The sequence below is a fragment of the Ochlerotatus camptorhynchus genome, unplaced genomic scaffold (assembly GCF_037179485.1).
Source record: "Ochlerotatus camptorhynchus isolate MF236.1 unplaced genomic scaffold, CSIRO-AGI_Acam_v1.1 ptg000213l, whole genome shotgun sequence".
Lineage (NCBI taxonomy): Eukaryota > Metazoa > Arthropoda > Insecta > Diptera > Culicidae > Ochlerotatus > Ochlerotatus camptorhynchus.
This window is the reverse complement of record NW_027040703.1, coordinates 4,034,395-4,052,521: the sequence shown is the minus strand read 5'-3', so window position 1 is coordinate 4,052,521 and position 18,127 is coordinate 4,034,395. Positions and strand designations below refer to the sequence as shown.

Below are 18,127 nucleotides of genomic sequence, written 5' to 3'. Positions count from 1 at the left end.
GGATCCCATTCTCAATGACAGGCCCACGGTTGCAAGGGCGAGAGAATGGTGGAGCGACTTGACGGGAGTAGATCTTCCCACGTTAGCCCACCGAGCTAGGCTGTGGCAACGGGCATGGGATGCTACTGCCCCGAAAGTTGATTGGAGGGTTAAAGCTATGTGCGGGGCGGGGGTTAGCTCTAGTGTGGCGAAAGCTGCATTTAGGGAGGTCGCTGCCTCATACGAGGGAAGGCTCAAGCTATTTACGGACGGTTCATTAATCGAAGAGGAGGTTGGTTATGGGGTGTCTGGGGAGGACATAAGCCGCTGCGGATGGTTACCCGGTCTATGTGGTATCTTCTCAGCTGAGGCCTGCAAGCTTGTAGGCTAGCAAATGGGTCTCAGGCCGTTGTATTTTCTGACTCTGCGAGTTGTCTCTCTGCCCTTGAGCATGGGCAGGTTGGACACCCGTGGCTGTTAGAGGTGCAACGGTACGCTAACATAACCTTTGTATGGGTACCTGGACACGCAGGTATACCAGGGAATGAGGCTGCTGATAAACTAGCTAACCAGGGTCGTCTTGCTCGACTAGAGGCCACTCCGGTGCCTTATAGTGACGCTACCCGCTGGGTGAAGCAGACCTCGCGATACGCATGGAATGTGTCTTGGCATAACAACCGTGATGCATTCCTGCGTCGTATCAAGAACACTACACAAGAGTGGAAGGATGCACCTAATTCTCGAGATCAGAAAGTTTTGACTCGGCTGAGGATTGGTCATACACGGCTCACTCACCCTCGATTTAGCGGCAGTGTGGCCTACTGCTAAGGATGCGGTGCGGTATTAGATGTAAATCATCTATTGGTGGAGTGCCCGGCAAGAGCACAATTAAGGGAAGATATGAGTGTCGTTGGTTCAATCCGTGAGGTATTGTTCAACGACAGGAGTACAGAGCAAACTGTACTCAACTTCCTGAGGGCGTTAGACTCATACGATATGATATAAGCATGAGTAAGTTGAAGTGGCATTAGAAAGAAAATGACTGGTAGTCATGCCACCTTATTCGACAAGAGGCATTCTTTAAGGTCCTAAAGACCAAGGTGTGTGAGGGAGGACGACCGACCTAACGGGGGACACAATGATGAAACAGCTGATGTTTAAAACCCGTCTCGAATGAACTAAATTCTCCTCTTGTAGGGGAACAGTTTAAAGAGACGTTAATAGACGTATCCACGTATCCAATGCATGAACTTGTATATTATGTGGCAAGCACAATGATACTCAATGCCCAGGGAAGTCGAGAAAATGTCCAACCTGAAAGATCTCCTCGACCGAACCGGGAATCGAACCCGCTGCCTCTCAATGCACAATGGGCCAGGAATAAAATCTAGCAGGAAAAATATTAACGTTCTGGGATTGCATCCAATTGAGTTGACATCTTCAGTGAAGTTTCTTAGATTAATTAGGACTACAATTTGATGAATAAAAACAGTTCAAGTTTTTGTCGCAAAGATGGCGCGGTGACACATTTTTTTTTTATTTTTATTAAATATTGATCATGTTTTTTTTTTGGAACCCCCTGATCATAATGTTCTATGATAATAGGATCTGAATGAAAACAATTTTGTTATTTAAAAAATACTTGTTCTCACAGTCTCGCAGACTTAACATCTAAGCACTTGCATAAAATAAATTTGGGTGCATAATTACTCAAATTTTATTAAGAGACAACATTTAAGAAATCGACCATGCGTTCCATATTCTGAACGCCCGGCCGGGAAAGCCTTTTGCAAAAGCATTTTGTTTTCAGAGAGATTTGTATGAAATACTGCACATGATGTTTGATGATGGGAAATCCAGAGTTTGTTGGACGAAAACTCCAAACTAGAACTAAGGAATAAACAAACAAAAAACAGATGCATGATAAAGCCATTTTCCCAACGAAACCAAAAGTTAACATCCGTTGCTTTCGTTTCGCTATCGTTTCTCTCTGCAAGTGAGTAATAATTTATCGCAAGATAAGCACCACAGGCAAGACTCACATTAAATTGAACAAATTTGTCCCCAGATGCCTAGTTTATTTTTAAGAGAAATTGCATTTCTTTGCAGAGTTGGGTATTACAAAGAGGTACCGTTGTTCGCGGATGGAGTTTAGGCCGGTTTTATTTTTTCCTGAATTCCTTGATACCTGGTTTTTGGTAATAAAGATACCATTTGTGAAATAGGAACCAAGGAATACCGGCTAAAACTCCCTCCGCAAGCAACGGTACCAGTCGCAATAGTTTGGATTATCCTGTCGAATTATGTTTCGAAGGAATTTTGCATTCAGCTCAGCACGCAGCTAGCGAGGTTACGAAATTCCCTTTAGGGGAGTGTGATTATGGGACTGGGTTTTAATTATCGATTGGCTCCCGGCATCCCGGCAGGAATAAATCCAATTAGGAAAATAGACACGCACTGCCGGTAACCTTCAGGTAGTGTCCTCTCTGTCTCTAAATTGCCAAACGGCCGCATCGCGCGATGTTGAATGAATGCGAAAACGGACTCCGAGAAGCAGACAGGCGCTGATTCGCAAGGGAAAAAATCATTCCAGGGGAAAAGCGAGGAAAATGGGAAGCGCGCGGTAAGATACTGTGGAAAAATCGATAAATTTATCCCATTTCGCTCATACGCTGTAGCGAAGGTTTCTGTTGCTTTTTACTGAGGCTGATGTAAATTTCAAAAGTGCAAGCGAACTTACATGATCAGAACTTTCCGCAGTGGTCGATTCCTGTGGGGCCTGCTTGCTGATGTCTTCCGGTTTGAGTTGAGATTCGCCCAGGGAATCTCCCTCACCGATGTTTCGTCGTCGAAGTTCCGCTTCCGTGCTCATTTTCCCAGCTCAAGCGAAACCGTTTCGATGCTTTTTATTATTAAAAATTGGGAACCGTTTTTCGCGATAAACTTTTCTCACTTCAATGCACACACCAGAGCTACTTTTCCAGAACTTTGTACTTGACTTTCTTCACAGGGTGGCCTCCCCCTTGCCAACAACAGTTACTGTTGCCATTCACTGAATTACTTAATCGCAGCTACCTGCGCTCCGGGGTGTTGTTTGCAGTGACTCTCGATAAAAAAAATGCTTCTTTTTCACAAGCACCACCCAAAACGATCTTACCAAATGCCCTTTGTTTACATTCGTTTCTGAAGCGTAATCAAAAACAAGATCATAGGAACCACTATTCTGTACAAGATTCCTCCCTTGGAGGTATTTCACCTCGCACGCACACTGAACTGGGCACTGTTCCGCGAATGATACTCACTCGCAACACTTTATTCGGTTGTTATGGATTTCAAAATATAAATTATTTTCCGCTCCTTGCCGTCGAACCCGTCGAACACGCGCACCGCACCAAAAGTAGTGACCGATTCCTACTGACACACTGTCCGTTCGTTTTTCTTTCACAGGCCACGGCTTCTAACCGAGCACTAGTAAAGCTGATGGTGGGTTGGATTTTGATAATAAATAATGCACGTTACACACACAACACTGCCACCGTTGCTAGTAGACTGAGCCGACTTTAGTCCCAAGCGGACAGTATAGACCGCGACAAAGTTCTGAATGGATCAATGGATGACCTCCGACGCACTATACAGAAACTCTCATACTGTTGAAAAAGAACACAGTTTGTTTTTACGTATTGAAGCGCGATAAATACCACCTGGGAAATACCACTATCAGTAGATGCGTGTGTGTTGTGTTCAATACTTCGATTCACCGTTATACATTACAAAAATCGGAATATGCACAAACACATTTACTAATGAAAATAAACAAATCGTTGTCAGATAATGACAGCGCCAGGCAGAATCTGTCACTTGCCAGAGAGAAATGAAGTACTAGATTTCAGCACGATGTTTAAAATGACCGTTTCGACATTCCTCGATTCACTCCCCGCATAAACGCGAACCATAAATTGACCTTACCTAAAATGGTTAAAAATTGTTTATAATCCCTGCTAAACTTTAACTGAAATGGTTATGGAACTTTACATGAACGTTTAATGATAAAGTTTCAACCTTATGTATTATGGTTTTTTGGAACTGGACCTTACAAATAATGGGTTGTTAAGAACCATTACCGTTCCAAATTCTTGTTTTCTCCATACATTTTCGGAAAGAGAACTATATTAGAACCTTTTAACTTATGGTCTGAGAACATTAATGGTAATGGTTATGGTAGTCAGTAAGGTCCACGAATGGTTTTGTAACATCGATCAACTTTATGTGGAATATATCGCAAATTGGTTGCCTGTAATTTACTGATTACCAATTCACGATATATTCCACGTAAAGTTGAGCGATAATACAAAACCATTAATGGACCTTACTGACTACCATAACCATTACCATTAATGTTCTCAAATCATAAGTAAAAACGTTCTTATATAGTTCTCTTTCTGAAAATGTATGGAGAAAACAAGAATTTGGAATGGTAATGGTTCTTAACAACCCATTATTTGTAAGGTCCAGTTCCAAAAAACCATAATACATAAGGTTGAAACTTTATCATTAAACGTTCATGTAAAGTTCCATAACCATTTCAGTTAAAGTTTAGCAGGGATTATAAACAATTTTTAACCATTTTAGGTAAGGTCAATTTATGGTTCGCGTTTATGCGGGTCTTTGGCTGAACTCGTGTTAACTCACCAAAGATTCAAGATCCTGGCTGGCACAGCCGCACAGCTATCAGCACTTTCGAACCTACACTGAAACAAATCGACATGTACCGTTTATTGGATCCATCTGATAACATACACTCATAAAATTCGACACATTTTTATTGGCGAATTTCCATGTAAAATTCTACATGAATTTCATGTGTCCACACATACACAGAATCCACTCAGAAGTACACATGAAATTTATGAGTCAAATGAATAGTATGTGTGGTTTCACATGAATTTTATGTGAACACATAAGAACTATCACCCCTATTCTGTATTTCGTTTCGAACGAAATTCTCATACAAAAAAATATTTTTTTGTATGAGAATTTCGTTCGAAACGAAATACAGAATAGGGGTGTATATGTCCGAAACATAAATATCATTTGTTTATCACATTGCAAAAATTCATGTGTGGGACACATAAAAATTAGCATTGAATTTGTATTAGTGTAGCAATGTCAGCAGATTTATTCATTATATGTGATGATTGATAGATTCCATTGGATTATCACTTAAAAACTCTATGACTGCGATATGGAATGATTTCTACCGTAATTTCACATACTTAGGCTGTGAACCATTTGCCGAGTTAAATTTAACTCGTGGTTAAAAGTGACATTTCGAAAGTTATTTTCTATGTTCGAAAATCCCCGTGCTGTCGATCGGCCGGTTTTCGAGCCACGGTTGTCAAAATTTAACTTCTTGTCTGTCAGAAATAACCATGCTTGGATAGCAGGGTTAATCGATAACTTTTCAACTGTCAAATTTTAACCAAAAGTTAAAATAATCCACCAAATGGTTCAGAGCCTTAGTACTTGATACCTCTATGATAATACTTTGCTTCGAACGTGGTTAGCGTTAGATAAGATGTATATGAATATTGTCTGATATATTTCATGGTGAAAGACTGGTGATATGTAATGGGTGGGAACAGACATCTAGAAACTAATGGAAAAACATATAAGTTTGCACTATGAGAAAATTCAGGTAAAATATACCTGTTTTCATGATGAATATTGCTCACTAAAAGATTTATCTTATAAGATAATTATGTTTATTTTATTGGAGTTGCTTCTAACGATTTCAGTGCCAACATTTCTCGATGAACATTTCAAATGGTCCTATCTGCTTTGATCGATTCTCTTCATCGACTTTCTCTTTCGTTAATAACTAAGCTGCAAAACCTTTCCCTGTTGTATTTGACGTTTTGTACGCTAGATAAGAACCTCCTTTATCAAACTATGTGGTAGAATTAGCGCGAAATCTGTTTGCATGGCAGTGGCTATGAAAAGAGAAAGTCGATGAAGAGAATCGATCAAAGCAGATAGGACCATTTCAAATGTTCATCGAGATTTCAAAGGGGCGTAATTGCATTTGTAAACAATGGCTTTAGCCGTCGATTTCTCGCAAATAAAAGCTCACTCATTAAATTTAATTACACCAATAGGTAGAGGAATGTTTCCTCTACCAGCTAGCATTGTTAATTTAGAAGATTGAACTTTAATTTGCGAGAAATCGACAGCTAAAGCCATTGTTTACAAAAGCAATTACGCCCCTTTGAAATGTTGGTACTGATTTTTGACGTTTGTTGATATGTCGTGTGTAAATAGACATTTAGAAACTATTGGACAGTCATTTAACATTGCAGAATAGGAAACATGTATATCTCATTGTAAACCCAAGTAACAATTTCCAGTTGAAGAAACGCTTTCGTTTTGATTTTGTTCAGCTGCATGTTGAATAATAATTGCACAATGTGTTCACCACAACTTTTATAAAACCCTTGTTTACACTGGTTTGGAGAACCTATACAACTGCAACACAAAGTGTTGTCTAACGTATTCAGTAAAACGTTTACCCAAAATCAATTTCTTGTTGAAGAAACGCTTCCATTGTGATTTTATTCAACTGCATGCTGAATAATAACTGTACAATTTGTTTATTACAACTTCTGTAAAACTCTTGTTTACACTGGTTTGGAGAACCTGTTCAACTACAGCATTATATGTATACGCGGTATAGGAGTAGAAGCAACTTTTATACAACGTTTATAGATGCATATTTAAACTCAAGCTTTATTGTTTTGGTGAAAGCTCTAATACAACGTTTGTAGACATCTCCTAACAGCTGCTTCGAAATGTATTAGAGATTGAACCTGAGAGGCGTTTGTTACACTCTTTTATGACTCCTAAATAATCACTATACAGCAAGCGGTGAAAAGCGTTTGTAGCACTTTTCAATGACTCTTTAACAACTGGATAGAAGCAACTTTCATACAACGTTTATAGATACATATTTAAACTCAAGCTTTATTGTTTTGGTGAAAACTTTTATACAACGTTTGTAGACACTTCCTGACAGCTGCTTTGAAATTTAGTAGAGAGGAAACCTGAGAGGCGTTTGTTACATTTTTTTTATGACTCCTAAATATTAATTGAACAGCAAGCGGTGAAAAGCGTTTATAACACTTTTCAATGACTCCTTAATAACCGGATAGAAGCAACTTTTATACAACGTTTATAGATGCATATTTAAACTCAATCTTTATTGTTTTGGTGAAAGCTCCTATACAACGTTTGTAGACACTTCTTGACAGCTGCTTTGAAATTTAGTAGAGAGGAAACCTGAGAGGCGTTTGTTACACTCTTTTATGACTCCTAAATAATCACTATACAGCAAGCGGTGAAAAGCGTTTATAGCACTTTTTAATGACTCCTTAATAACCGTTGTGTAAGTACTCACAATATTCACAGATTAAAATTAGTTTAACAATTGTCGTGGTACGCCAAAATAATTGCTTGTACAGTTTTTATTAATTTAATTTATTTGTGCACATTGAAAAAATATGTAATTATGCCATAATTCACATTCTGTGTTCATGGAGGAAGTAGTAACAAGCATCTGTTTAATCTTTGATTGATATTCTTTCAATTAATCTCTCTAATCATTAATTGAGAGAATTTATCTAGAAATGTTATCGTTGATTATATGATATATGTCTTAAATTAATGTTTGCATTTATTAATAACACCTATATATAATTAACCTCTACTCCACCGAGGGTTTCTCGAAGTAAGATTTGAACTCATGATCCCGGATTGCCAGCCGCCTCTGTTTCCATCTGCTCTATTCTTGAATACATATTCTGATCATATGAGAGAAGTATATGAAGCTCATGTTGAGTGACTTCTCTTGCAGTCGAATAATCATTGCCTTATGGTCATATAAACGTGCCTATCACTTGTGCTATTTTTAGCAACAAAATTGTGGTTGGTCGAACGTAAACAATCATTTAAGAGTGCTCCAAGCAGCTTTTGAAGCTTCTAACCAAAAAGACAATACAACTACATTCTTGTTCAACTCTGGAAGCTATTATTCAACATTTGATCAACTCAGGTGTTTTATAAGAGCTCCCAATGGTTTGTTTTGATGCGTTTATTTCACATCCTATATGGCTCCTGTCAAACAGTTTAACCGAACGTAAACAATCATTTAAGAGTGCTCCAAGCAGTTTTTGAAGCTTTTAACCAAATGGCAATACAACTACATTCTTGTACAACTGTGGAAGCTATTATTCAACGTTTGATCAACTCAGGTGTTGTATAAGAGCTCTCAATGGTTTGTTTTGATGCGTTTATTCCACATCCTATATGGCTCCTGTCAATCAGTTTAACCGAACGTAAACAATCATTTAAGAGTGGTCCAAGCATTTTTCGAAGCTTTTAACCAAATGGCAATACAACTACATTCTTGTTCAACTCTGGAAGCTATTATTCAACGTTTGATCAACTCAGGTGTTGTATAAGAGCTCCCAATGGTTTGTTTTGATGCGTTTATGTCACGTTCTATATAGCTCTTGTCAATCAGTTTAACAAAGGTGCTATAAAAGTTATCGTAGGTCTTATAAAGCATATAGTTAAACCGAAAGTAAACAATCATTTAAGAGTGCTCCAAGCAGCTTTTGAAACTTCTAACCAAAAAGGCAATACAACTACATTCTTGTACAACTCTGGAAGCTATTATTCAACGTTTGATCAACTCAGGTGTTTTATAAGAGCTCTCAATTGTTTGTTGGGAATGGCTTCCTTTGATTTTGACGTTTAAAGATTGTAAACAGATCTATCCCAAAAAGAGTTTACTTTACTTTCCCGTGCTATTCTTACGGGAAAAGTAAAGTAAACACTTTTATTCAAACGACCTGTTATCGTACACGCATTAAAATGATTAGTCGATCTAAATATAGCTAACAACAATGATACCATTAATCCATCAAATCCATTAACGCACCCCATTCTAGTCGAAATTCTAGCTCTACACTAGGTTTGTTTTGATTCGCTATGAAAGCTTGACAGATAAAATGAGGGGTTCGTGGATTTCTATGTTTCGAGGGGTGCATCGATTAGCTTGGGACCGAAGATAGTACCAGAGCTGAGCCAAAAAGTTGAGCTCGTTTCTTCGGGACCTTCTGGTCTTAGAGTTACCTCTATGCACAGAGAACAGACATTGAGGCTCGAACAAAATTTCTCTAAAAACTTGTGTAAAGATTCCTATTCGACTTAAGCGCCACTAACGGCGACTGCCCCACTTAAAAACCCTCTTTGACAACATGATGGCGCTGGCGTTGCAAAACTTACACCACACACTAAGTGCTGGTAGCGCCAAGTGGCAATTTTCAACAGATATTTTATCGATACTAGCGGCCAATTGGTCGAAAGTGATAAATTTATAGAGGAAATCAGGAGATGCTAGCGGTACGTAACGGCGACGTTTCCACTTAACTTTACACAAGTGTCTGATCGAACTTGGACGTCTGTTCTCTGTGCTCTATGGTATAATCCCGTTTTGAGAAATTATCCTGCCACACACAATAACAGGCTAGAGGAGCTTGTCGGGTGAGGTTATGTTTGATAGAGCTATTGCAGCGGTCATGTCACCTAATTTCTATTAAAATAGGTAAAGTTTGCCCTTTTATCAAATGTTAACATCTGAGTAACCGTTACCCAGGTTGTGTCGAAGGTACGTTTACCAAGATTTGGTGATAGGGATAGAGCGCGATAGAGCGTGATACCAACAATCAATACAAAACTAACGATTTTAAATTGGCTCACCACTTTAGTAGCCTATTGGTCCCAAGCAAACGATTAACGTACCCTATTCTAGTTGAAATTCTATTAATACACTATGTTTGTTTTGATTCGCTATGAAAGTTTGACAGATAACATCAGGGGTGTGTGGATTCATGCAGAACATGCAGGGGTGAGTGAAATAGCTTGGGACTGCTTGGGACCGTTGTTCTGGTACTGAGTGAGCCAAAAATAATAATGATTTTCTTCGGGACCCGGTGGTCTTAGAGTTATACCAACAATCAATACGAAACTAACGATTTTAAATTGGCTCACCACTTTAGTAGCCTATTGGTCCCAAGCAAACGATTAACGTACCCTATTCTAATTGAAATTCTATTACTACACTATGTTTGTTTTGATTCGCTATGAAAGTTTGACAGATAACATCAGGGGTGTGTGGATTCATGCAGAACATGCAGGGGTGAGTGAAATAGCTTGGGACTGCTTGGGACCGTTGTTCTGGTACTGAGTGAGCCAAAAATAATAATGATTTTCTTCGGGACCCAGTGGTCTTAGAGTTACCTCTATGGTTATACGAACACTCTATCACCCGAGCTATCACCGTTCTTTCAATTTGTTTAAAATGCGTTATGTCCCGTTCTCGTTAATTTTTTTAGAAAAATATGTGGATGGAAGATAAATTAAACATATTACGTGTAATCTTCAAGTGTTTTCACGTGAGAAATGCTTTAAATATGTAATTTCATTTTCCGTCATATACGTCATGAAACCTCTGTTGATGTGTTTCATAAAAGAGAAAACTATCAAAGTCGAGCGCTCTTTCGCTCATCCGTTTCACCGAAGCTTGAAAGGAAGACCAATGGAGCGACGGGATAAAGAGAGACAAGCGATTGAACATTTCGACAATGATCATGCATAAGGGCGTATACGCGATGATCGATTCTCTTCATCGATTTTATCTTTGAATTGCTGCAGTTAAGCAAAACAATTTTCTAGAATTTGTTCAATGCAGAATTGTAACAGGTTGTATCGGTTATCAAAAACAACAGCAAACGCATCGAGAAACGTTAATTCTAGCAAGTTATTAACAAAAGAGAAAATCGACGAAGAGCATCGATCATCGCGTTTACGCCCTTATGCATGCTCACTGTCGATTTGTTTGTGCCCGTTTGCGAAGCTATTCGACTTTAACAGAAAAAGAAAGCCAGCAGTCTCTTCGTCGCATCGATTTGGTCGATTGAAGCTGATATTGTGACGCCCTGGTGATAGGGATCGGCCTAATTTGAGTTTTCACAAAACTTCCCAGTCCACACTCACAGTTTGTCATAAATCCAACAGTCGAACACTTGACAGCAGGCATGCAAATTCATTTACATTCATTTACCTGTAACTTTTTTCATCAAAAGAATGCCGAAAAATGATGTATGCAGTTTTTAAGGTTTTTATATAAGTCAACAACTCAAATCTGTATCTCGTATGCATCATGAACCAAAGTGAGAAGAACCAAGAATGGATCAATGAAAATGCTGAGGTTTTGACGGAACTATGCTGTGGCTACCATCAGAGGCGTAACTATCATGTTGGGTTGAAGGGCTCCATGTCCATAGTTGACAAGACATAAACCATCGGTAGTATGGGGAGGGAGATTACTTACAATATGTTTGCTTCTAACATCAGCAAGCTGCCTATTGGCCCGAACCTTATATAAACGTCATTGGATGACATAGACTTCTTGCCGCGAGATCTCACTAACACAATTATGCTAGTATAACAGAGTAAAAACGATTTTGTTTATTTTTTTAACTCACTAATACCAACACTAATACCACTTCGTTTGTGCTAATACCAACGGTGTCAGAGAAGTCTATGAAGAGTGAAGTTGCAGTAACGGTATGCCAATTTAAAAAGTTAGTTACTGCACCAAGCGTCATCAAGGCATAACGTTTCTACACTAAAGGAAATCAACGAAACAATAAATAAAAGATGAGAACCAATTATCAACCATGAATATGCAATATATTAAGCGATTTAAAATCACAGCAAAATTTATTCTGAATAATCTGGAAAATAAATTGCTCCGGTATTTATTTCTGCAATTTTCTGGAGGGGGGGGGCAACCCAAAGCCTGGGGGGCCAGGCCCCCCCGGCCCCCCTCTATTTACGCCAATGGCTACCACAGTATTTTACATATGATCGTTCATATACAGTAGCACCAAAAGCATGCCGTGGTGGGTTCTAAACTTGAGCATCTAAAGTGATCAATTGTTTTTGAGTGAATGTAAATTACATTAACTGAAAAACAACAAGTTCTGCCTTTATAGTTCACACACTTAAATTTTTTCGCCGATTTTCCATCAGCCGAGTATTTCTGCAATTTATTTTGCTAAGATTCAGTAAAACAATTGCCGAGACTCACCTAACAAATAACATTTTGCTGAGATATCAGCTAACAAACAGATATTTTGCAGAGATATCAGCAAAAGTTAATGCCGAGGTAATCGGCAGATGGAGATTTTACCGAGCTAGATTAAGTGTGCGCACACTAAGATTTTGTTTTCGTGTTCGGTAAATTTTACCGAAATCAGAACAGCTTTGACTTTCATTTTAAAGGCTATTGAATTTGAAAATAATTTCAAAACATGTTCAACCTTGTTTATATGATCAAATCTTGTCATTTTAGTGGATATTTAGTTTCAAAGTAGCTTAAAAGCAATTGGGCTCTTTAATTTTGAATAATATGTTGGTTTTCATACATCATCTGAAAGAGCGTCGTTTTCTGAGCACAATGATATTTTTTTCGATTCCATTTACTTCCATCTCAATTTTTAAATCAAAATAATCACTTCACTGTTTGACACTAAACTAACAAACTGACAGCTCGTTCCCATACGAAGTACCATCGAGGGGCGCTAAGATGTTGATTTTTGCTTATGTAATCACACTTATTTAAATTAATTCCAGTGCTCCAAAATTGATGAAATTTTGGATTTCGATTCCATTTGTAATGCAGATTACGAATATGCAATTACCTCAATACCCCTAAAGAACCCAATTGAATTGAATTGCATAAAATTTACCGAACAGTTCAGCTGTTCAGATTTCGGTAAAAATTACCGAAGTCGGCGATAATTTCTAAGCATGCACCATGTATACGGGAAACAGATTTGAGATGTTCACAAAAATTGTAGTTTAGATAAAAACGGACAAAAGCTGCATACATCATTTTATGGAATTCTGTTGATGAAAAGAGTTACAGGCAAATGAATGTTATGGAATGCATGAAATGAATGTAAATGATTTTCCATGCCTGCTTGACAGTACTCTACATTTGTATTATGTCAATTAATTGATTCAAATACATTTTCTCATGAAGTATAATTTGAGCTGATGGCTAAATCAAACCATTTCTTTTAACCAGCTTCAAATTGCATTTATTGCATTACGAAACATAGAACCCTCCCTCAATTCCTCTACCGCATGCGGTGTCCATAGCATCCTTTATACACGACGTCTCAGCTTGATGCTGCGCTTAGCAACATTCTCTGCGAAATCATCCCGTGGACCATGCGGTGGCAGGTAGTCATCAAATGAGGGCTTGTGGGTGGTAATGATCGGTGCCAGTTGGTCACTCAGTGGCCTGTGGGTGGTAATGATCGGTGCCAGGTAGTCATCATTAGGTCTGTAGGTGGTGACGATCGGTGCCAGGTAGCCATTGTTCAGTTTTGGCTTCTCGTAGTGGTATGGTCCCTTGTAATCGGGGTGGGACTGGTGAAGCTGGAACTTAGCCGGTTCATCCGATTCCTCGACATCGAACGCTTGGAAGTCATGGTTCACTGGATCCTCAATGAAAATGGTATCGAACTGATGGGCTTCTTCCGACTCGGTTTGCCGGGTCTTCAGCTTGTGGCCGTTGGTTTTCAGTTGGGTGCCATAGCGAGCCGGTATAACGGCAACTCGGCCATGCGAACGGCGCAGAACTTCACTGACGTCAGCGGCGACTGTTGCATGTAGAAAATGTATTAGAATTAAAATGTTGAGCCATGTACCCATAAAACTCACCTAAGCACACAAGTGCTGCTACGAGAACCAGCTTGTGGATCATTTTGAACGACTGTGGTGTTCTACTTCTAGAGGCACTAGCCCGTAACTGATAATTGACGATACCGGACGTTCCCATTTTATACTTAGTCACAAAATAAGCAAGGAAACGATTCTTCGATGGTTCTTGGATTTGAGATGTGCTCTTGTTTGCTCGCATGTGTTTACTTTGCCAAATTCTTGCCTGAAATTCCCATATCATGGTGGGGCAATATTGAGTTTGTATAATTAGAGCTATGAAATACATCATAGTTCAATTTGCATAAATTAAGTCGCTGGTATGTTCAGTTTTGTTCTTACAGTGAATGCGGAACTATGTCCATTTTTCAACAAAGTCCATTTGAATCCAGGAAGAAATGACAAGTCAAGTGGCAAGTTCAAATCATTGAACCAGATGGGTTTTAATCGATTATATTGTGCAATGATGAAAGCTGTGATAGAGGCGACATCGCATCTATCGCATATCCTTCATTCTTTATGGTTTCTTCTTTATTGGGAGCAGGGAAAAGCCCATAGTGGAGCTTTTCCTTCTCAAATGGGCATAAAACCTTCTCATCTTTTCGCATCAACAGAACAGTACATTCCAAATGATACAGTATTAACTTAAAACTAAACAAAAAATTACCTTATTCTATATCTTACTACTACCTATAATTTAATAACTGAGCACTTCACGGAACCTATTTTTATTAATTGAACGTGACAGATGAAAGTCAACGACATGGTAACAACGATTGAACTCACGACACATACTACTAAAAGGCTCATTACAGTCATAATTAGTACGGAATGTCGATATACGAATAATTTGGTGAAAACGGAGGGTACGACGACCAATTTCAAAATTCAACTCCCGTAAAACTGCAGGACAATCTATGTGAGATTGAACAACATCCGACATTTTTTTCCTTGATTTGTTTTCCGTCGTTCTTATTTTCCATGCAGAGCACCAATGCTACCGACGCCAGGGAGGTAGCTCCCACACCTGGACCCTACACGCAGAAAAAACTATCGTCGTAACAAAAATATTTGAGGTAAATTTAAATGTAAACTCAGTTTGTTCTGGCCACAAACATAAATTAGGTTGATTTCAAACGTATTCCATGTTTGAAGTCATGTGAAATCAATGTTTAAAATAAAAATAATGTTACGTTTATTTCAAAAATATTCGTGTTGAAAATAAACGTATTTATTTTTGTTTGGTTTGACAGCTATGCGAACAATAATAAATATGTTTATTTTAAACATGCTTCTCATGTTTAAAATAAACATACATATTTTGGAATTATTTGAGTAGTTGAGTGCAGGAAACGGAAAGAAATGAAAAAAAAGATCTTCGGGCAGGGTATCTTAATTCCTGCTCTTTTCGGGTGCGATTAAGGGTGACCTGTGGGTATTGGGGTCCTGGTCCGGGATGCAAGGACCCGTCGGGGTGGGTGTCCGGGGGTTCCAGTTCAGTGGAACCGGTGCAAATTTGTGTTATTAGCGTCGTTTTGCCGTTTCTGCCTCGGTTTTTGCCACTGGTCCTCATACCGGTTTCTTTCCGTGTTCGATATCGGAGGAGGATCCGGAATGGATTCGGAATGGATGACCGTTTTCTGTTGAGGTTGAGCAAAGCTGGGGCAACTTTTTCCGAATGTAATAAGAAGGAAATAAAAAGGCATGACACGCTAAAAACCGTTTACCCAAATCCTATATTGTTGAAATAAACATGCTTTTGAATTTACTTCAAACATAAATATTTTTGTTTTAAACATGCTTTCAATTTACTTTGAATAATTCATATGTTTAGAGTATAAACAACAATCAATACGAAACTTACGATTTTAAATTGGCTCACCACTTTAGTAGCCTATTGGTCCCAAGCAAACGATTAACGTACCCTATTCTAGTCGAAATTCTAGTACTACACAATGTTTGTTTTGATTCACTATGAAAGTTTGACAGATAAAATGAGGGGTTATTGGTTTTTCTTATGTTTCGAGGGGTGATTCGACAAGCTTGGGACCGAAGATAGTACCAGAGGTTAGCCAAAAAGTTGAGCACGTTTCTTCGGGACCTACTTGTCTTAGAGTTATCTCTATGGTATAAACATTTATATCTTTGTTTTAAATGAACAAAATTCGTATCCGTGTACCTATCGACCCATCAAGTCATGAACCGGGGACCAACGGCTTTACTTCCCTTCCGAAGGAAGGCGTGAAGAAAGGTTATACCAACAATCAATACGAAACTAACGATTTTAAATTGGCTCACCACTTTAGTAGCCTATTGGTCCCAAGCAAACGATTAATGTACCCTATTCTAGTTGAAATTCTATTACTACACTATGTTTGTTTTGATTCGCTATGAAAGTTTGACAGATAACATCAGGGGTGTGTGGATTCATGCAGAACATGCAGGGGTGAGTGAAATAGCTTGGGACTGCTTGGGACCGTTGTTCTGGTACTGAGTGAGCCAAAAATAATAATGATTTTCTTCGGGACCCAGTGGTCTTAGAGTTACCTCTATGGTAATACCAACCAGCGGCAACTAACGATTTTAAATTGGCTCACTACTTGACTAGCCTATTGGTCCCAAGCAAATCTTTTAACGTGTCCCATTCTAGTCGAAATTCTAGTACTACACTAGGTTTGTTTTGATCCGCTATGAAAGTTTGACAGATAAAATTAGGGGTTCGTGGATTTCCCAATGTTTCGAGGGGTGTAGCGATTAGCTTGGGACCGAAGATAATACCAGAGCTGAGCCAAAAAGTTGGGCACGTTTCTTCGGGACCTTCTAGTCTTAGAGTTACCTCTATGGTAATACCAACAATCAATACGAAACTAACGATTTTAAATTGGCTCACTACTTGACTAGCCCATTGGTAATACCATAGAGGTAACTCTAAGACTAGAAGGTCCCGAAATAACGTGCTCAACTTTTTGGCTCAGCTCTGGTACTCTCTTCGGTCCCAAGCTAATCGATTCACCCCTCGAAACATAGGAAAAACTAGAGTCGGTGTATAATGAGTCACGCCAAGAGAAAAACAGTTGAACTCGCATCACGGTTTTCGAAAGATTCCCTTTCTTTTAACTTGGCAACAGAGGACTTCTGCATCAACTTCAAATGACTTCTAGCGAGGAAAAAAATTAACGGCTGTAGTAGATCATTATATCAGTGATTTTGTCGAATTATTTTAAAGAAAAATAGCAGAAATTGTCATTACTGATCATTACAAAACGTATCGCATGACAAATGTAATGCTCACTGCGTGTATATGATCATTTCTTCGATTATATTTTATATTTAATTGCAATACCTTTCGTGGACCTTTCATAGCATCGTAATGCTTGTTTACTTTGCACGATAGGTAGCCGGTTTGACAGTTCAATAGGTAGACTTGGCTTCACTCTTGGCGTGACTCATTATACACCGACTCTAGGAAAAACCAATAACCCCTCATTTTATCTGTCAAACTATCATAGCGAATCAAAACAAACATCGCGTAGTACTAGAATTTCGACTAGAATGGGGTACGTTAATCGTTTGCTTGGGACCAATAGGCTAGTCAAGTAGTGAGCCAATTTAAAATCGTTAGTTTCGTATTGATTGTTGATAATACGGTCGATAGGAGTTACCAACAATCAATACGAAACTAACGACTTTAAATTGGCTCACCACTTTAGTAGCCTATTGGTCCCAAGCAAACGATTAACGTACCCTATTCTAGTTGAAATTCTATTACTACACTATGTTTGTTTTGATTCGCTATGAAAGTTTGACAGATAACATCAGGGGTGTGTGGATTCATGCAGAACATGCAGGGGTGAGTGAAATAGCTTGGGACTGCTTGGGACCGTTGTTCTGGTACTGAGTGAGCCAAAAATAATAATGATTTTCTTCGGGACCCAGTGGTCTTAGAGTTACCTCTATGGAGGTACTGTTATTGGAGAGTTTTTAAGAGCCGATCTTTTAACCGACTTCAGGCGCTTAAGAAGGTTCTTAGACCAGGGTGGGTACACAGGATCATTTCACACTATTTTGGGGGTGAACTGATCTATGGCGTAAGCTACTACGAAAGTGAAAACTTCAACTGTTGTTTCGACGCTCAAATCCAGTCCCTCCCAGTCGAGAGGATAAAAACAGGTTCCTGATCCTGTTTTCCTGAATGTATAACGAGTAGCTTCGGTGACAGGGATAAATTCATAAGGAACACATTCCTTTATGAACTATGTAAGAGGCGGACGGTGGCGGCATTCCTTAACAAGTGGAG

At 38.9% G+C, this 18,127-nt stretch overlaps 3 protein-coding genes across 3 annotated transcripts in view; 1 reads left to right on the top strand and 2 right to left on the bottom strand.

The window, feature by feature from the left end:
• Cds (CDP-diacylglycerol synthase) overlaps nt 1-3,597 on the bottom strand; it is a 61,076-nt gene extending 57,479 nt beyond the window's left edge. Inside the window, exon 1 of the mRNA XM_065224684.1 lies at nt 2,720-3,597. Within this exon, the coding sequence (XP_065080756.1) occupies nt 2,720-2,851 (132 nt within the window). The 5' untranslated portion in view covers nt 2,852-3,597. The remainder of the gene's footprint in view (nt 1-2,719) is intronic.
• Nucleotides 1-18,127, top strand: part of Snx16 (sorting nexin 16) — a 122,848-nt gene that overhangs the window by 37,743 nt on the left and 66,978 nt on the right. The gene's annotated exons all lie outside the window — the stretch shown is intronic.
• On the bottom strand, nt 13,195-13,920 carry LOC135703377 (uncharacterized). The gene is made up of 2 exons (XM_065224571.1): nt 13,834-13,920; nt 13,195-13,772 (listed from the first exon to the last, which is right to left on the bottom strand). Exons 1-2 carry the CDS (start codon nt 13,874-13,876, stop codon nt 13,273-13,275), a joined length of 543 nt encoding a protein of 180 aa, XP_065080643.1. The 5' UTR covers nt 13,877-13,920; the 3' UTR covers nt 13,195-13,272.

Coding starts and splice junctions, on each gene's coding strand:
- LOC135703377 (XM_065224571.1), bottom strand. CDS start 13,876: ATGATCCACAAGCTGGTTCTCGTAGCAGCACTTGTGTGCTTAG. Junction 13,773..13,833: donor AGCAGCACTTGTGTGCTTAG/GTGAGTTTTATG, acceptor TACATGCAACAG/TCGCCGCTGACGTCAGTGAA.